A 21,310-nucleotide genomic window follows, 5' to 3' on the forward strand; every position below is an offset into this window, starting at 1 on the left:
TAGCAACCACTATAAAAGAACATTATATAATTCCGGCTATCAGCTATTTTTATCACCCAAGATTCATAGTTTGTTAAATGCACTGAAGAGATTATGTTCAGGGAATGAGGGATTTTACCAGCCTCTTTTGATGAAGAAAGTGGATACTAACACTGCCTGCACGGAGATGCACCACAACTGCCTCAGTAAGTGACAATGTATGTGCACACAACCAGGATTTAATTTGAAGTTAGCTTTTTGAAATATTAATTGCTGGAACATTAACCAAATGGAAATGCCCAGGTTTTAGCTGCTGAGGACAGCCTTCCAGAGACAGGTTATTCTGTACAGTGAGTACACATGGCCTAAAGTTGATCTGTTTTTGTTATTGGCTTTAGTAAATCTCAGGTAATTCTTTAGTTAAACTGAGGAACATCTTATTAAGACTTGAAATGGAAAAATAATAAAGCATGGTGTCATTTAATCAAAAAGTATACACCATGGCTTTATCAAAAGAATCTACCAAACAGCCTCACAATCAGCTTACAGTATGACAAGATCTCCAGGTAGGCAGGAAAAGACTGGGAAATTCCAAATATCACTTGTGACCAAAACATGCATATAAATTAGCAGTCATTCCAAATCTGTAATTAGCAAATACCTTTAATGATTAATGAGAGACACTTCAGACAGTGCAAAATTATTAGCTGGGAGGCATATAAATGTAGGAGTGAGCAGACAAACCAAGTGCGTATTATTAAAGCTCTAACTGAGCATACAAGCACAACTCAGGCATGTCTCCAGATTCCCCCCACAACTGCCTCAGGTTCACATATTTCCATCTATTCTACCTTGTTTGCAGGTTCCTTCTTTTACTTTTGTGGCTTGTTATAGTCATAGTTTGCCATTGCATCAGAACTGGAGCTAACTAGACATGCTTCCAGACAACTACTTTGAAAACATGTTTGAATGTTGGCTCGTAAATCATGCACTGGAACAATCTTGCTTAGTTCTGAGCATACTTACCAGTGATTCAGACATGTTAAAAATTAGATTTCTAACAAGCCATTGATTGGTGGGGTGGGGGAATCCATGGTACCCCACTCCAGATCAGCATCAGTGTTTCTGGCACGTGTAGAAGCCCCCACTGACAACTAATACTCTTTCATAATAGGAACTAAGAAATGTTGAAACAGCAGTCAAACAAATCAAGGAGAAACCAAGTTCTTGAATCATTTGGGTGAACCCAGAAAATGAGTGATGCTTCCAGGGTTATAGTAAGGCAAGAGCAGTGAAGCTGTTGGTTTCCCAGTATACACTTTAAATGCATAAGCTATTCAGCAGTAGCAGGAGGGTTGCCTAGGACCTCATTTGCTAATCGGTATGTGAAATAACTGGAGAAACTGCACACACAGCACATTGGCATCAACCCTACCCCACATCTCAGCATGGATTTCCAGCATCACAGTTTGATCGCAGTTCTTATAACTGGGGCGGTGGTGGGGGGGACCAAGTGGCAGCTATTTGTGAAATGTCTTGAGAAACTGTATATACCTCAGTGATGTGAATGCTGAGGTAATTTTTTTTATTCAGCTCTCTGCTTTGTGATGCAGTCCTGAAAATTAGTTGCAGCACGTTAACCTGTATATCTCTTTCTGACTGTTTTAAAAGTGCAGCAGCAACAACACCGGTTTCGTACAATAAATGTGTGTGTTCTATATGACCTTCTTATTAATCATTGTTTCTTATAGTTTGAAATTAAAACAAGAATTGTTGCTATTGTTAAAGTGTTTGCTTCACTTTTTTCCACAATTCCCATTCTTTTCCATAGCTTTTCAAATATTGTACACAAGTTTCAGAACACAAGGTTTCAATGTGATTTTTGCTATCAAGGTTAGGCTTGTGATCTCTCAGGCAAAGGCATATAGAAGTCCCATTTGGGCAATTATTTTTGATCTTCTCTCCTGTTCAGAGTTCTGTTCTCAATTTTGAGTACAGCTGGGATGTAAATCCTTGTTTGCCTCATTGCCATGTTTGAGTACAAGAAACCACAATTTTTTGTGACAGCAAGATGTTTTTGGTCAGTCTTGAAAGTTCTCACATTGTTCTCACAGAGAACAACTTGATAATTTTTTTACACTTCATGAATTTCATAGCTAAATATGATTGCTGCTTTGCTCCATAGGTTTTGAAACACTAGAAGTCCAGGATGGTATTGTTTATATTTTTTGATAAGTCAGCCAGAAGTCTCTTGTTGCTAAGTGTCCCTTGCTATGTAAAGGGCACTCATTTTGTGCAGAAACAGTTTGTACAAATTATAGAAGCTTAAACAATAAATTATTGCTTCTTCTGCTGGAGGTGAGAAATCTCTCAGGGGTTAACAATTCTCAAGGCACTTTGAGATTCATTTTTAGAGAGCGTCAGGGTAAAAATTAAAAGTCTTAGCAGGGGACATCAATGTATCAAGACAGCCTGCCTTGACATTAACAAAACATACAACAAGATTTCTTCACATTTAAAGTCACACTAAGTCAAAGCACGTAGGAAGGAGAAAAGGAAGAAACTGGGAGAAGAACATGATATAAGTCCCTCAAAATAAAACTATACATTCTCTGCTGAGTGCTTATAGATAAATATATCAAGGAACCAATATTATCTTAAAGAGATTGGGGGGGGGGGCATATTAGGGAAACATGGAAAGTCTACAAGGAAAAGATACTGCTGGTTAAAACTTACTATAAAATTCAGCTGGATGCCTATGTTGTTCTGCAACTTTTTTTTGTTTCCTGGACTTTGCACAGCACTTTGCCCAAATCATCTAGGACCAAGATTTTCAAGCACTCACCAAAGACACTTTCCTCCTCCAATCAACATGAATGCCTGGCAAAAACTAGGAACTCTCTAAAGGCTTTTGTTTTGTGGCTTCTTTTTCTATTGCCCATTGTTATTAGTGTCCAACAACAATGGAAATCATTACCCTGGTGCAGGATGTAGCCCCAGGTATTGGTTTACACTTAGGGCTCTTGCCAGTGATGGTGGTAAGTTGTCTTCATGAGTGAACTACCAGGAACAGAGCTATGGAAAGGCTTGTAGAAAGATGGGTTGTACTCTCTTCATGGAAAAGTCCTTCCAGAATCATAAGATTTTTTTTACCTATCAACTGATTTTACCCATGATAGATGCAGTCACTTGATAGGTACTAGATAATTTGGTATTTTATGTGAGGAGGAAGGAAAGGAAATGACTTGTTAACATTACAGTTTACCAATTCTAGAGAGCCTTACTTTTGCTTGCCTGCTTTCTCATTCCACTCCCGTCTCGGATGATACACAGAGATGCTGCTCTAAAATGCCTCTTTCTTGGACTTGTGGGAGTTGAGTTGATGACCATTTTGGGGTAAGTGGTTTAGTGTTGCTCTATTATCTATGGCAGTTAAATATTTCATGGCTATTCCCACATGTATATATTGTTTTCTAATCATCTAACAAAACTTCACAGTTAAATTTACAGCAGAGACCTGTCTTTATCAGTGCATTTTATTGCCACTAGATGGCACAGAAAAGAACTCAGCTTTGCTTCTGTCCTTCGATATTTTTAAAGATGCAGAGTTTGATTTTGATTTCTTTCAGTATCTGGAAACATGCACAATAAAGACTATAAAATGCATATTAAAGACAAAAGGAACCAGAAGGAGTTAACTATAAGGAAGAAGGCACAATGTAACAGTATATGCTTCTATTTCCCTAGCCATGATTTACAAAAGCATCACAAAACCACAAATTCTTGGTAACACATAGAAAAATAGTGAGAACTAAGGTTCTTAAGCCAATGAATCTCACAATATATCTGTTGTGAAAATTTAATAAAGATGCAATGCCATTCAAAACTTGAGCAGGCTCCTAAACACCTGCAATGTTGCATGAGAAAAGTGAGTCCCCCCATCATCTCTAGGTTCTGGAGATTTACCAGTATATACTATCACACTAGAGACATGAGGAGTGGTATTAGATTGTCTAACTTTATGGTGTCTAAGGCCTTTTAAAGTTAACAAGAGTGGTATGAAAGTGCTTCTGGCACTCTTAAAACTGACACTCTTTAATATGTATCACAGTGAATTCTAAAAAACTGCAGCATGTTAAGGTTTTTAAAAAACCCTCACCGTTGGTAGGTCCATATTGGCTGGCAGCCATTCCCATTTCCTCACCAATCTTAAAACAATGTTGCAACTGGTGTTAAAATGTTCTCTCTTTTTAAGTTTTTGGCTTTCTTTGAAAGGTGGCCAATCTGCCAATAGCACTAATGAGGAAATGTGACTCATTGCTGATCTCACATTTGACTAAGTTATATTCATGAAGAAAATTGTGAATTTGGATTCAACCTGTGACTCTGGAACCTGCTGCTACCATTAAGAATGATATGTCTGTCTCTCCCAAAATCAAAAGCAGTCCCCTTCTGTTCTTTGACTGCTGCATGCTGGCTCATATAGTGATTATTTGACAAGCCAAATATAAGTACCAGGGAGCAGAGCTTAGGGACTTTGAAAAGCCAAAAATGTTATAATCTCATCCAATTTGTCAGACAAGCAGCAATCTTACCTGGCTGCCGGGGAGCAGTGTGTGTTGATACAAAGAGAACCTGTCTTTCGCAGCTTCCTCTGATGTCGGGCTGATGGGCTTGGGATCAGATAAGGACCTCTGCATGGTTTTGATGGGGCGAGGGAGAGTATGCTGGCGCTGGGTGGAGTCAGCCATGAAGTGCTTCTGTGGGGTCACATGGGCCTTGTTGAGCCTTTCACTGGTTGTGAAGGATGACTCCAACAGCCGATGTGGAGAGAGGGGAGAGACTGGAGAGTAGAGCACCTGGGGTGACTTGGGAGGTTGACGAGACACCAGTTGAGACAAGGAATCTGTAGGCAGATGGGACTGGTAACCGATTTCAAGGGGGTCAGGCTTTTTTTTTGCCAGGACTTGCTGTCGGACTGAATGGGGATCCAGAGGCCCCGTACTTACAATCTGGAGGTTGGAGGAGTAAGGCGAAATTGTTGTAGGCACAGTGAGCTGAGGGACTACAATGCCCGGCTGGGGCTGTACCTCTGGCTCGGTCTGACAGGCCAGGCTTTCTCCTCGGTGGGTCTTCTCGGGGGCAGAGATGTATTTCACAATTTCCACCTTGGGGTCAGGAGTAGTGATATGGATGGATGGGGACACTCTGTGTAGCTGGTCAGGCTCTGTCTGGACTGAGCAATCACTGATGGTTTGGATTGCTATGCTGGCCATGCCTTTGGAGGATGAGTCTTGTTTGCTTTCTGCACCTGAATCAGAGTGCCGTGAAAAGCGGGATCGTCGGCGCCTCACAGGCTGTTCCCACTCGCCATTGTCTTCCTCATCTGTCTGAACACTGCAGTCTGTGCTGCGGCGGGTACGGCGTCGCCGGCTTGCATAAAGACGCTCCTCACCATCCTCCTCATCAGTCTGGACACTGCTGTCCGTGATCTTCTTCACAATGTAGGGCTCATGACCAGGCTCCTTATCATAGGCATCCCGGAGGCGTGGCATGGAATTCCTCTTCTTTATCCCTCGATTGGTTTCCCACTGTTCCTCCGTCTGTAGAGACATTTCAGAGGCTGAATTGGTGAGAGGCCTCTGGAGCCCTGTATAACGGGGTTGTGCTTGCCCATCTGGGGCTGCAGTTGCTATGAAGGCTTGGTTTATAGGTGGCCAGTATTGCCCATTTTGGGCCAGGGTCCTTTGCATTTCTACGGGCATCTCTGAGGTGACCTGGGGAGGCATCCTTCCTGCTGGGTCACATACTGGAGGAGGAAAGGGGCCCTTTTGCCTCTTTTGTTCTTCCAATTGCTGCTGCAGCTGTTGCTGCAGTTGCTGGATTTGCTCCAACTGCAAGCGTTGCTGGGCCAGTTGCTCCCGCTGCAGGACGAACTGGACCTGGCGTTCCTCCTGCTGCTGTTGCAAGACCTGATGCTTGATAGACTGTAACTCCTGGATCTCCCTGTGCATCAAAAGTTGCTCCTTCTCTCTGTGTCTCTGCAGCTCAACACGTTCTCTCTCCAGCTCCTCATGCAGCCTCATCTGTCTCAGCTTCTCTAGCTCTACTCTTTCCCTTTCCATCTGCAGGATATGTTCTTGTTGCTTCCTTAGTCTCTCTTCTTCCTTCTCTTTTTCCTCTTTTTCCATAGCTCCTTTGCTTGCAGCACTGGCCTGTGGGGCTTCTTGCTGCTTTTGGATTGGAATTTGTGGCGGAGGCTGTTGCTGCTGTTGCGGCTGCTGCTGCTGCTGTGGCTGACTGATAGTACTCTGTGCCCCTGAGGTTGCTACAGGTGTCTCCTCTCGTATGCCAGTCCCTGTCTGTTCTTGCCTTGGCAAGCCAACAGCAGTGGGAGCTGAAGGCTTAGAAACTGGCACTGCGCTTAAACTACTGGCAGCAGTGCTGGCTGTAGTGGTACTACCAGGCTTTCCCAAATACATTGGTGTTTCCATTACAGATGATGTGGGAGCTGCTGGGAGCCTACTGGGTGCCGGATATCTATACAAGCCTTGTGTTGCAAGGGGCATCCTTGGAGCAACTAGAGGCACTCTGGTCAGACTGGCCAGAGGGACAGCTGTGATACCTGGACCATAGGGTCTATATAGACCCCGAAGCATGGGCCGCAGTACAGAAGCTGGCTGGGTGGTGATGGGCAGAGTAGATGCTATAGGCGTATTAATGGTAGAATAAATCATGCCGTCGGCAGCTCTCACAGTGGCTGTGGAAGGGAGTGCTTGCCTGACAGCTCCAAGTCTGGTAAAATTGTATTGGGGTAAGTTGCCAAAACCTGGGCGATTCTCTGGAAAATTGGGGTTATACATCATGTTTGCTTTCATGACACCCTGCTGTGTTGACATGCTGCCACTCGCACCTGGTCCAGCACCAAGTCCTCCATGTCCATACTGGAGAAGATCTGGGCTGTTTGCATGCCTACCCCCATACTGGTCCATGGAGTTGAGTGCTGCACACATGCGGCTGATTTCCCGAGCTGTAGTAGCGCTATAATGAGCTAGACTGGCTTCCTGGAAATTTGCCATATCCCCTCTTGGTGAAAATCTGTAATCAGAGTAGATATTTGAGGCTGAGCTGTACCTTCGCATTGGGTATGAATGGCTTAGCAAATCACTAGGTTGTCGGAGATCAGAGAAAGAGCCATACTGCAATCCATGGCCTATGTAACCTCCATCAGTAAAACTGTGGCTGTATGAAGGTTTCATGGTTGTCAAATCTACAGCAGAATCTCCAGCAAGGGAGTGGAAGGGCTGCTCTCCTTTAACTGAATAGTAGTTCAAACCCATTTCAGAAAGGTTGGTATCTGACATGGATGAATACAGTCTCCCAAACAGGCCATGGGGATAGAACCTGTGCTCTTCATAAGGATTAGGGCCTGGTGCTGATTGCTCTCTATAAGGATATACCTCTGACACCTCCTGTTCTCTCTTTCCATAATATGGGCCACTGGGTTTGCCAGCATGAGCTGGGTCCCCAACATTTTTCTCTGGCACCTTGGAAGGAGGGTTAAAAGCCCCAGTGCAGCTTCCTGCAAATGGAAATTTGTACACTACATCACAGCATGCCACTTGACTTTCAGTCTTCATCCCTGTGAGATCCAGGGCATTGGGAGGAGGTTCCTCTTTGATCAGTTTTGTGATGGGGCCTGCTGCTATATCCTCCATTTGCACCATCATCACCTGGGATTTCTTACTTGTGAGGGCGACTGGAGGTGCTGGAGTCTTCATTTCCACTGGGATCCCTCTATATACTTCTGCACTTTGATCCTGTGGAAACTGTCTGGGAATGGCACTGATAATACTTTGTGCATTAGTGGTCTGAGTGATCAGAGTATCTTTTTTCATTAAGGATGTCATCTGGTTGGGCAAATTATACCTGGCAAACTTGGCCTGCTGTGGACCTGCAGCTTCTGGCCGGCCCACTGAAGCAGCCATGTCAGGACCACTTGTAGCTCCTCTGAAGGTGCCAGTTTGTACCGCTTGCTCTACCTGTTTAATCTGTGTCAGACAGACTGGGCTTCCTGTCCCTTGGCCAAAGTCCATCCTGTTCTGAAAAGGGTCTCCATAGACGGCAGGCTGCTTTGGTTGAGACACGAGCATGGAAGATGCGACTGTTATACTGACCGTAGTGGCTGTGCTTATGATAGCATGGGGTTGTTCCTGAGCATTGAGATTGATAATTAAGGGCTGGATGGCTGTGGACTGCCGACCGGGAGACTGGTCCATGGTGAGGCAGTACTTCCTACTCTCTGTAGCTAAGGATGTGAGATCCATGCCCTGGTCTGTTATGATGATTGGGGCTGACTTTATTGCAGTTCTCAAGTCTACAATGTTACTACCTGGTGGCCTAGGTCCAGGTTCTACTCTGGATGTCCCAGGTATTGAGGAGATTCTACACAAAGAAATATTCTCTGCAGGAAGGGTTCCCCAGCTGTATGTACCAGGAAAGCTGTCTGCTGCAGCAGCAGGGCTCTGCACTTTCTGCATTGCAGCAGTATAAGCAGAGGCTCTTTCTAGTACTGTTTGTGCCTTTGTGTAAGTGGACTGCAGCTGCTCTTGCTGGAGTTGTGCTGCATTGATTACAGTCTGGCTGTAACTGTGCACTGTCTGCTGGCGACTTGGTTGAGTTGGTGATGAGGCTGGTGAAACAGAAGAACCAGAACCAATTGGCTTGGTTTGAATAGCTACATCGGATGCTAAAGTGATGACCATAAAGGGGGATTCTTGTGAAGACTGCTGTCTGGCAAGGCGAGGGGAACTTGATCGGTGAGGGGTTTGTGTTCCTTGAGCTACCATTGGAGAAGATGTTGATACAGCAGCACTAGTAGTTGGAACATCATAGAAGATAATTGTGCTATGTGTTTGGGTGGAAAATTCAGCTGTTGATTTTGCTTCCACACCCGAACTGGTTGGCATCCCAATCCTTGGAGAAGAATGGGTGGGACTTTGGGTAGGAGAAGAAGGGGAAAGCGGTGGGCTGGAGCTTTTGAAGAAAGAATACATTTTAGGTGTAGACATAGGTACATTTGTTTTGCTCTCAGCCATGCTCTGGAGTTTCTCTCTTGCTGATGACCCACTCATCTCTGCCATATTTTTGACCCTGGAAATGTTTTCTGTTTGAGAGCCATAATTTGCTGTCATTTTTGTTTGACTATAACTTCGGCTAGTGGTGGACACAGAGGGTGCATCCGAACCACTCAGAGATGAAGTACTGTACATCCGTGGTGCGCTTGCTGGACTAGATACAACAGTAGTGACTGTGCTCGAGCATTTTGCATATGAATAAGGTGTTGTTACACTCTTTGAAACAGAGCTAGGTGCAGTAGCAGAACTAGGAAGCTTTGAATGCTCCTGACTCTCTTTTGCAAAATGCTGAGTGACTCTTACATCAGGAATTATTCTGCCTGTGGTGCTTTCAGTGGAGGAAAAAGAGACAGGAGCAGACAGCTGTGTAGGACTCGTCCCAGGAGTGAGTGGGCCACTTTCATAAGCACTCTCTGCATTCAGAAACTGTTTCTCTTGATATAGGTCTTCCCTCCCTTTCTTCTTTACTTCCTGTTCAAGAGTCAGATCCAGAGAAGAGGACTGATGCATCCTAGAAATATTCTGTGATGTCTGAAGGATTTCTTCATAAACTGCTCCAGATTTGGAAAGCTCATTCTGGTAATCAGACTGAGAAGAATCCATGCCCCGATTATCATAGCCGTAATCATCTATGTACTGGTAGTCAAAATTATTCTGACTATCTGAACTACGATAACCTACTTGCTGGAAAGTGCTGCTGTAGGAGATACTTTGTTGGGATGGTTGCTGTTTTTGGAACATTTCTGCCTTCCTCATCATCTCTTCATACGCTTCTTCTGCACTCTTCAGGGGCTTGCTGGATGGATAAGCAGAGCTAGCAGTTTTTTCTGTTGGTGAATAGAGGGACATAAATGTTGGAAGATTGTACTCACTGCCAGATTTGTACAACTTGGAAGCAATGACATCAAATCCTTCTGCTTCTGAATCAATGGAGGGCGAGTATTCTGAACAGGAAGATCTGTGCAACTCTTCCATCTCGGCAGCCTGCCTTAGCTCCTCAGTGGGTGAAGCATCTTCAATAGGAGACAGATTGCTGGGTGGTGTTTTTGATCTCTCTCTCCTCCTCTGAGCCCTCAGCTCTTCTTTGTCTCGTTTCGTTTTGCGTGCAGTACTTCTGATTCGCTGCTGTTCCACCTCTCGCATTTTTTCCTGCTCTCTCAAAAGCTCCTCCTCCTCACGCAGCTCCTCTTCCTCAGAAGAATCTTCTATGGTTGGCAGTAGAGGCCCATGGGAGCGATGCCGGGCTTTCCTCTGCTGCTTAACTTCTTCTAGCCTCTGCCTACGGCTTGGGCTGCTATCACTATCCTCTTCCAGGGAAGAGATAGAGGTGGGAGAGGTGCCTGATGTGTAGCTGGGAGTTGTTGCTGGCAAGGTGGAGGAATATTCCCCCCTGGATCTGTCTTCTGGGGATCCTGTTAGGCTCTCCATCTCCAGTTCAGGTTCTCTATCCAGGCTGATGTCTGCCTCCTGGCTAATCTCCATGTCTCTGCCATAGTTGTTGGTGCTGTTTAATTCAATGGTCTTGAAACGGCGCAAACCTCCCTGAGAGGCAGTCACGTCATCACTCTCAGTACTTTCAAGCTCTTTTCTTTCCTCCTCATATATACTGCCAGAGCTGTGAGGAAGGCGCCTCTTGGATGAGATTTTTTCAGAGTCTGGCTTATGTCCATTTTTTATAATGCTGTATTTTTCACGGTCATATTCTTCCTCTTCCTCCTCTTCCAGATTATCTTCTTCTGCACTCATCTCCAGGAGCTGCCTCCTCATGAACTCTTCATCAGTCATCTGAGGCTGCTTGACTTTCTGCCTAGTTGGCAAGGGCGAGAACCCTCCTTCACTGCTGTCTTCGACATAGTCATGACGTAACTTGCTGCCAAATTCATCTGAAGACTCCATGCTATCCCTCTGTTCTCTCTGGTTCTCCCATTCTATAGAGTCTTCATCTTCTTCCATGATGTCTTCTAGTTCCTCATCTGAATCAAAGGCTTCTGGGGTGATAGAAAGAGACCGAGGCCTCTGTCTCTGTTTCTGTTCCTCCCGTAACTCATGGTATGATTTCCCCCTGTCAGTTGGCTCTTGGGTCAAGCCCTTTGACTCCAGTAGAGGACGCATGCTGCTTTCCAGCTTAGTGAGTTCAGAAGGACTTGGAGGACTGGGCTCTGCAATTCCTGTTTCATTTAACTGCTCTCCTTCTTGCTGCACCAAGCCTGTGATCTCACTCTGGGAGCTAGAGATCCCATCGGATGAATAGCCAGTGTCACTCAAGCTTTGGGGACTACGGGACAGGTCTGAGGGATAAGGCTTACTGGAATCCTACAAAGAGAAGAAAAGAAGAAAAACATCAGATTCTATTGTAATGGACTAGTGAGCCATTTTCTTGTACAGAGTTACAACAAACCTGTGGCAGCAGTTAACTTTGACATTCCCAGAATGGCATTTCTTGCTAAAAACCATCAAGTCAACTTCAACTTATGGCAATCATATGACTGAGAGACCTCCAAGTCATCCTATCCTTTCAAACCCAGTGCCATGGTTTCCTTGATGTCCCCCATACATTCCGTAAAATTCCAAGCAAGATTTATTGCCATCTATCAAGAGATAAAAGTGTCAGCTGGAATTGTAGCAACATTTTATAACTCATATGGGAATAGTTCCTAACTTCAAGGAATATAAACAAGTAATTTCTTCTTATTTTCATCCCATCCTATCCCTTGCTGTTTAGATGTCAAAAACATAAGGTTTTATGAACTAGCAGGCTTGTAAACTGACATAAGAGAAGTATCACAGTGTGCAACATTTTTAGTTAAAGATGCTTTACTCCTAGGCTCATATCAGTGAATCAAGGGGATCAAAACCCTTCCAGACCAATTTACATTTACAAACTAATGAAGGAGTAATTATTACTCGGGCCAGTTCTTTGGTAGTGCTTTCATTCTGAAAAATATTATTTTTCTCAGCATCCAAATGAAAAGGATTTGTTAATACAAAAATGTTATTTTCCCCTACACTGTGCTAGTAAATCACTTTTTCTGGTTGATTGTTCTGGTAATAGCTGGTTATGCATGATAAATTTAATATACTTTAAAAAATCTTATTGTCCCACCTTACACATTTTCCTTTAAAAATTAAAGTATGTTGTTTGTCGCTCAAATCTCTAATGGAGACATTGCTGTTAAATGTCAAAGAATCGATTTGCTGTGAGAAATCTTGTTTTCAACCTGTCGCTAGGAACCATGTTTAAATATTTGAATGGATGTCACATCTGCTCTGTTTTCTGCTACTCTGGAGACTACGACATGGAGCAATGGATTCAAACTGCAGGAAAAAAAAGTCTACCTAAATATTAGAAAGAACTTCTAAAAAAGCTGTTCGGCAGTGGAATATGCTGCTTTGGAGGAGGGTGGAGTCTCCCTTCTCTGGAAGTTTTTAAACAGAGGCTGGATAGCCATCTGTCGAGAGTGCTTTGATTCTGTGTTCGTGTACAGCAAGGGGTTGGATTGGATGGCTATTGGGGTCTCTTCCAACTAAATGATTCTATGATTCTATAACAGAAAATAATCTGTAAAATCCAAAAAGCGGCCCTGCATTTTCCAAATCTGTGTAATCAGCTTTCATGCCAGGGGCTGAGATTTACAATATCTTACTGGTTGGTTCCTTCCTTTTTAAAAAGGGCCATCTGGTTTGCCCAAGGCTGGTCAGCTCCAAAGTTGTATGCTCAAGCCATTTTCATTGCCTAGAGAAAATGCAACTTTCCAGTTTGCAATGAGGAGGAAGAACACCCTTGAAATGCAACCAGTTTTAAAAGTAAATCACTGAGAAGCACTTCTCTGTCTGGAGATTTGTACAAGAATCTCTTTTTAAAAAAATCACACTTCTCCTTAAGAATGTATTTAAACAGTAAGATTTTTATGTGCACAGACACCTCTGACGTTTTCTAGTATGGTAGGAACAGAATCTGCCTACACATTTGCATTTCAGATTTGAGAAGGGGCCATACCAAATCTTTGGGTAAATGACCCAAAGTGTCTGGGGGCAACTCCATACTCGATGAATAAAATCATGCCCATGCTTGTCTTTGGAAAATATTTTCTGTTGGGAAGAAGCATGCCTGAATACATGTTGGCAGTACCAGTGTTTTTTTGACCACATGTTTGCTATCTACCACAGTATGAACAAATAGGAGCTTTTTTATTTTAAATATATAACACAGCAAATTACCCAAACAAAAAAGAAGACTTTTATGTTGCCTACTTGATCAACCTACACACAGCACATCACATAACGGATGAAAATTGCAATAAATTACTCATGCCACTTTTAAAGATGTTCTTCCATCTCATTGGCATTATAACTTAGAAAGAAACTAGAGAGGCTAGCAAGCATGTCTCTCTTACAAAGTACTTTATCTCAACAGTACCCTTCATAGTCATGAATGTTTTAAAGCTAATCATAAACACAACGGACTATAAGGATTTCCTTACTAGCTCAGGCCAAAGTCTATCACATTTAACAACCTGTTTCCAACCTGCATCTGGTTGTTAGGGGTATCATTCCTCTGTATACAGATACTTCACTTGGCCTTCATGGCTAAAAGTCATTGAGGGCATCATTGATCAGACCTCACCTTGAAAATTGTTTCCAGTTCTGGATATTGTCAAGCTAGAACAGGTTCAGAGAAGAGCAGCCAAAATGATCAAAGGTTTGAACACCAAGCCTCATGAGGAACAGCTGAGGGAGCTGGGTATGTTTAGCTTGGAGAAAAAAAGTCTAAGAGGGAACATATTAATGTTGAAATATCTGAAAGGATGAGGAGTGGGCAAACTTTTTTTTCTGCTGCTCTAGATACTAGGACACAGAGCAATTTCCAATTTGAATCCAAATCTTGTTTTCAACAAGTCCATAGGAACCATGTTTAAATATTTGAATGGATGTCACATCTGCTCTGTTTTCTACTGCTCTGGAGACTATGACAGAGCAATGGATTCAAATTGGAGGAAAAAAGATTGAACCTAAATGTTAGGAAGAACTTCCTGGTGGTGAGAGCTGTTTGGCAGTGGAATATACTGCCTCTGTAGTCGAGTCTCCTCCAGAGGTTTTAAAACAGAGGCTGGATGGCCATCTGTTGCAGGGGCTTTCACTATGCTTTCCTCAGTGGCAGGGGGTTGGATTAGATGGCCCCTTTGGTCTCTTCCAATTCTATGTTTATATGAGCAGCATGATTTTTTGTTTGTCACAGTGTCAATTACTCAAAATGTTTCCGTCCTCGTTTTTCGTTGGAAATTGCCTTGTGTCTTCTTGAATAAATCTGCATAGGTTAACCATCTTTCGTTACCCTTAGGATTTTCCACTTTGCTTAAAGGTTTCATAAATCAACCTCCATTGTAATATTTTTGCATTAAATTTTCTTTTGTGTTTGTTCGAAGTTCTCATCAGAATTTTCTTAATTGGGTATTTATGAAAGTTTGGGTTTTCTGCCACTTTCCCATAAATTGGTATGCATGTAAGCCAAAGTTTAAGTCTGCTCCTTCAAGAACTATTAGGCTTTAACTATCGAGATGAGATAGATCCATTCTTTTAACCAATCCACTGGGCTTGGCCCCCATGTAAGCCACCCTGAATCCCTTCAAGGAGATGGAGTGGGATATAAGAATAAAGTATTTGCTGCTGCTATTATTATTATTATTATTATTATTATTATTATTATTATTATTATTGCTGCTTCTCGGTATAGTTTCAAGTTTGGGAAGGCAACTCCTCTTTGTTTAGCATCTTGGATTTTTTTTCCTTTTTATTCTAGGTTTTTTCCTTCTGTAAATTCATCTTGCAAGTTCAACATTCCAATTTTTATATTTTTTTTCCTTAATATTAGTTGGGATATTTTGAACAAAAACCATAGTTTGGGTAGGATGTTTATTTCTATTGGAGCTATCTGTCCTAGAAGAGAGATCTCCAGATTCATCAATTTTTTCAAGTCTTCTGTTTTTGAAGTTATTTTTATATAGATCCTTATTATTCACCATTATGTTATGTTTGCTTGGGGGTTGTTTTAAATTCCCTTTTCTGACTTAGTTCTTTGTCTTTGTTATTTAGCTTTGCTGCTAATATTTTGGTTTTGCGTAAATTGATTAAGAGTCAAGCAACTGGACCAAAATGGTTAACCTGGTGTACCATTTTTAGAAATTCATTCAGTGGGGTTTCCAACATCAGAATAATGTTATCCACAAATAACTTTAATTTGTATTTTTGGCTTTTCACTTTTATTCCTAATAGATCTTCATCTTGGCATACTTTCTTTGCTAAAATTTCTATTGCAAGTATAAATAATAGGGGTGAGAGGGGGCATCCCTGTGTCATGCCTCTCTGTATTGGAAAGGTTTATGTCCTGTTTCCATTGAATCTGGTTTTAAGCTTTTTGTTCTGTGTATATTGCTTGTAGTCTGTTGATGATTTTTTCACCATATCTTAATCCTTTAGTAATTCTATAATGAAATTCCAATTCAATCTATCAAAGTCCTTTTCAGTGTCCAGTAATAAAGGTGCACCCTTTTAAAGTTTAACATTTTGAATATGCTGTATTAGGTTTAGGATTATCTTTGTATTATCTTTAATTTGCCTTCCAGGTAGAAAGCCTGCTTTATCAGATTTAATCAAATTGCTCAATATTGTTTTGAATCTGTTTGCCAATATGGATGAAAATATTTTATAATCAATATTTAACAATGAGATTTGCTTCCAGTACAAAATTAATAATTTTGTAATATTTGTGTTATTTCACCTTTCATCATCTTATAGTATATTGCCATATAGCCACCTAGGCCTGGAGATTTATCTATTTTTAAATTCTGAATAGTCTCATCCATTTCTTGTATTGTAATTGATCTGTTCGATCATTCTTCATCCGCTTCAGAGAGGGTTGGTAGCTTTTGATATTTTATGTATTTTACTACTGCTTCTGTTGGACCCTCTTCATTTTTGTATAGATCCTTATAAAAATCTTTAAGATGCTGTTTTATATTTTGGTCTTCCTTAATTTCTTTGTCTTCATGTTTCAATGAAATTATATATTTATAAATATATTTATATATTTATGTTGATGTTATTTTTTAAATTTTTTATTCGCAAGCCATCTGTATGTTACCTATAGGATTGCCTTCTCCTATAAAATCCGCCCCGCACCACACTTCGGTCTTCTGTGGGGCATCTGCTCCAACCAGCCAAAACCCGACTGGCAACTACCACCCAGAGGATCTTTTCATTGGCTGCCCCAAGACTGTGGAACGACCCTCACAGAAGAGCTCCGACAGCTACATCGTCTGTTGGAATTTAAAAACCATCTAAAAACCTCTTTCTCCTGGTAGGCCTACCTAGGCAGTTGAAAGAATGAATTTTAAACTTGTGTCCTGTGTTTTGGTCTCTGTCCTGTGTTTTTAATGTGTATTTTATAGAAATGTTTTGATATGTTTCTTTTATGGAACTGCATTTTATTATGTGTGTTTGTAAATTTTTTTATAGTACTTGTGTGTTTTTGACTGTGCTGTGGCCCTCTTTGAGCCATGGGGAGAGACAAGTAAGAAATAAAATTATTATTATTATTCATAATTCTGTGCTCTCCATGGTCTCCCTGTTTGCTGTGTTATAGATTCAACTCCATGCACGTGACAGCAAATGCATATGGGTAGAGGGGGGTGGAGAGAGGCATGGGAGAGCAAGTTAATGGGTAAAGGTTTTCCCCTGACGTTAAGTCCAGTGATGTCTGACTCTCGGGATTGGTGCTCATCTCAATTTCTAAGCCGAAGAGCTGGTGTTGTCCGTAGACACCTCCAAGATCATGTGGCCGGCATGACTGCATGGAGCGCCATTACCTTCCCGCTGGAGTGGTACCTATTGATCTACTCACATTGGCATATTTTCGAACTGCTAAGTTGGCAGAAGCTGGAGCTTATTAGCTCACTCCGCTCCCGGGATTTGAACCTGGGACCTTTCGGTCTGCAAGTTCAGCAGCTCAGTGCTTTGACACACTTTGCCACCAGGGCTCCCAAGGGAGACCAAAGTGGTCCTAAAATATGCCATCAGACCCTTACCCACAACATATTACCAGAATCTTGGACAAATAGCCTGTTATCTAGGGGAAATATTCCCCCTTCCCTTATACACACAAAAGCAACTGTACTTAACACAGAACGTGGATGTTATCCATATTTAGCAAAAGCTGCTGTAAAAGCAATTATGGTTTGAGAAGATCAGAGCAATCAAGTCTCTTTAAAACTGACATATATCAGGGCCATCTTCCTCTTTTATGTAAGGTTTTTTAGAATACAACATCATGAGCCACTTATGCTCCGACAAACACAAGGAAAGCCGTTTCCTTGTGTTTGGCAAAATCCAGGAAAAGAGCAGAAGTGGAGATGTAGTTCCTTGTTCCAGCCTCTTCCCCCCACTCCCCACATGCATTTACCTTTCTGATACTCTGTGGCCAACCCCACCTTATAGTATATCCATGCAAATACCTGATGGGCATTTTAATTTGCTATTAATTTGTGTTGCAACACAAATTCTTGTCAATTAAATTCCTTCTTGCAGACGGTAGTCCAGAAGGGCATTTCAGAAATGTTACTGCAGTTCAGTGAAGCGCTATGTTTATTCCCTGGCTAAATGCAATCCCACAGCACTGAAATGCTCATGTTCTCCACACAGAACACATAGAACCTATTATTAGAATCTGAGATCTAGAAAGGGAGTTCTGTTCATGCTGTGAAAGGCAAGAGACTGAAGACCTTAATTCTTGTGCGCTACAGATGCCAAGACTGGCTCACAAAGTAACAAGGGTTGTAAAAAGGCCAAAGGGACAGAAGAGCAGAGGGTCAAGAATTACACTTGGTGGTTGATTGATATTATTACTGTTGTATTAACTCTTGTTTTATTGTCTTACTGTATTTTATTTTTATTGTATATTGTTCAATGTATTTATGCTTTTGTTTTTGTAAATTGTGCTAGTTGGGCCTTGCCCCATGTGAGCCGCCCCGAGTCCCCGTGGGGAGATGGTGGCGGGGTATAAATAAAGTTTTTATTATTATTATTATTATTATTATTATTATTATTATTATTATTATTATTATTATTACTTTATGGGGCTTAAGTTCAGGGACTGGCAATTTTGCAGAGAAAACAAGGGAGATAGAGACAAGGGAGTTTATTAGATAGTCACACAAATAAAAGTGTGCTTTTAACCAATACTCAGAATATTGGTAATGGAATGGTCCTGCCTAATGCGGAAGTGCCACAGAGCCCATAACAAGCAGGTGCTGAGCATCAACTGTGGTATGGTTACTTCCAACTGGCAGAATGACAGAAAAAGAATCCTATGGCTTGATAATGTTTAAGTATTCAACGAGTATTTAGATTTTTTAAATAATCCCCCTTTTCTTTAATAGCTAATATATTAGCAATACTTAGTTATGTATGTGTGTGTTGAGAGAGAGGAGAGAGAGCATTCACAAGTGGGCCTGCTTAAAGCTGTATCCTGTGGCTGCATGCAATGACATGTTCAACATTTGTAGCAGCTTTTTCAATTGCTGAATTTTATGGGAGGCAGTGTACTCCACTCACAATCCTACAATGTTTTTCCACTCCTTCTTTCATATTTAATCCTTACCAAAAAAAAACTCATTAAGGAGAGAAAGGTGGAATTGCTGTGTAGACCCCCTGTATAGAAATGCTTTCACTTTTTCTTGCTCTCTGCCACCTTGATCCATCTGCTAGCAAGAGCTTTCCATCTCTCTCTAAGGCACTCAGTCTCCCTCTTGTTTTTCTCTGGAGAGTCTCATAATTAGTTTCACACTGTGCACATGGTACCTAATGTGATACCTTGTTTGCCATTTTCTCTGTGTTCAACTGAACTCTGTTAACTCCTGGCTTAGCAGAAGCTCCAGACACGAACCTGATACCATCATGATACATTTTATTTATTTCGTATCACCTATGATTTTTTTTTAAATGAATCATAGGTGTAAACTTTATTCAAAGAGTTTCATGTTGCACAGCTCTAATGGTCAGGATGTTCTTCCTAATGTTCAGGTGGAATCTCCTTTCATGTAATTCGAACCCATTGCTATGAGTCCCAGTCTCCAGGGCAGCACAAAAAAGCCTAACCCCTCTTCCTTATGACATCCTTTCACATGGCTATCAGGTAGGAGTCTTCCAGAAATGCTTCTTTCTCTGTCCCATCAACATGTGACATGTATTTGGCATGAAATACAGGAAGTCTGCTCAGGGTTTGCCCCCATCCTCCCATACTTCCTTTTGAGGAAGACCTTTTTTGGCTTCTTATGGCCTTTTTATTGTCACAACCTATTCATCACCGGGGTGATTTGTTTTTCCTTTGTTTTGGTGCTTCAATCCGCATTTTTAAACTTTATATGTTACTTTATGATTATTTTTTACTTTGTTTTAACTTGCTGTCACTTTTTCATTATGTCCTGCCATCTCTTCTGCATGTTTTATTGAGATAGATAGGTAGATAGATAGATAGATAGATAGATAGATAGATAGATAGGTTATTGTTAGCTCTCTTGGGCATTTTTAATGGGAAGGCCGTAACAAATAAATATTATGCCTCTTAAATCTGCCAGTTAGAGTGGATTTAAATAAGGTAGGAGGGTACCCACACTGCTGCAGTTTTTTCTAGATTTAAAAAAAGCTATTCAAATCTTGAAGTGATTTGAAGGACATCACATCTTGTAATAAAACCCTGGCTGGAACAATTCCACTGAAAATGAAGCCAGTAGCCACCCCGAGTCTATTACTGACTTGGTATAATGTAAATCTATCATGAGTAGCGAGTTTACCTCTGCTGGTGTTACCACAAGCAACAAAACATGAAACATGGATTTGGGGTGATGGTCCCCCATCTCCACTTCATCATGATCAGATAGTCCCTTAGCCTGTACCAGCCTGAGATTTGTATTAGCTTTCCTACCAAAAGCCATGGCAGAGAATTTTTTTAAAAAAATCTAAAACAAGGGAAAAGACTGCTTTTCATTCTTCACTGTCTGACTTGGAATGGCTCAGCAGGGGTTTGATGAGTGATCTGTCACTGCATCGATCTAAACCCTGATGTAATACACTCAGGATAGTTCTCTAAATCACTAGCCATTAACATGATAGTTGGGCAGACATACAGGGAGAGCACAGGCATGAATATGACTTGCTCGGAATGAAGAAGAAACAATCTCCATACTCTGCCTACAAGTTTCCAGAAGCATCTGGGGGTTGGCACTCTTTGATACATGGTTTTTCAGGAATCTTGGTCAGATTCAACAACATGGCTCTTGCATTTGGATTTAAAAGCCTTAAGATCACAACCAGGGTTTACAGAAAGTACTCCCCTGTGGTATTATGAATCCAAGCTATGGTCTCTCAAGAAATTTTAATTATGCTTTCCTCATTCATTTACGAGGAAGAGAAACTGACAATAAATCCCATGCATTTTAACACTAGTATATCCACAAATGAAAGTACTCTCCATTTACATCCTAGGGAAGAAGTGTGAACATCATTTGTACACGCAGCCCTCCACATTTGTTATGGTTACGGGCACAGAACCCCATGAAAATTAAAAACCAGAAATAAAAAAAAATCTATTTTAATTTACCTGGGAGAACACTTCTCTAGCAATTTCTAGCTCTCCCAACTTGGATCTATGGCCACAAAATCACATTGAAAGACGAAGAGGTTCCTAGAGGTGTATTCTTTTTAGAAATCTCTAGGTCCTTCAGCATGACTGGTGGATCACAGTAAAGAACTTAGGGTACACCTACACTGTAAAATTAATGCAATGCTGTGGAGTCACGGGATATGTATTTTTACAAGGTGTTTAACTTTTTCTACCAAAGAGTGTTGCTGTCTTACCAAACTACTACAGTTCCCAGGATTCCATAGCATTGGAGCATAGCAGTTAAAGTGGTGTCAAACTGCATTAAATCTACAGTGTGGATACAACCTTAGAGATTCTTAGAATATTTTCACTCGAATTTATGAATAATTAAAACCGCAAATATGGAGTGATGACTATATTTTTGAGACAAGTGTATCTAGAATCCAGATTTTTTAGCAGGACTTTTCCCATGTTACATCAAAATATTGGCCATTCTGAAACCTCAGGTCATTTTCTAAAGAAATATGATCAATGGCAAACT

At 41.4% G+C, this 21,310-nt stretch overlaps 1 protein-coding gene across 1 annotated transcript in view; it reads right to left on the bottom strand.

Moving 5' to 3' along the window:
• LOC100567769 (acylamino-acid-releasing enzyme) overlaps positions 1-21,310 on the bottom strand; it is a 331,395-nt gene that overhangs the window by 56,633 nt on the left and 253,452 nt on the right. Inside the window, exon 5 of the mRNA XM_008105032.2 lies at positions 4,575-11,429. Within this exon, the coding sequence (XP_008103239.2) occupies positions 4,575-11,429 (6,855 nt within the window). The remainder of the gene's footprint in view (positions 1-4,574; positions 11,430-21,310) is intronic.

The sequence above is a fragment of the Anolis carolinensis genome, chromosome 2 (genome assembly GCF_035594765.1).
Source record: "Anolis carolinensis isolate JA03-04 chromosome 2, rAnoCar3.1.pri, whole genome shotgun sequence".
NCBI classification, from domain to species: domain Eukaryota; kingdom Metazoa; phylum Chordata; class Lepidosauria; order Squamata; family Dactyloidae; genus Anolis; species Anolis carolinensis.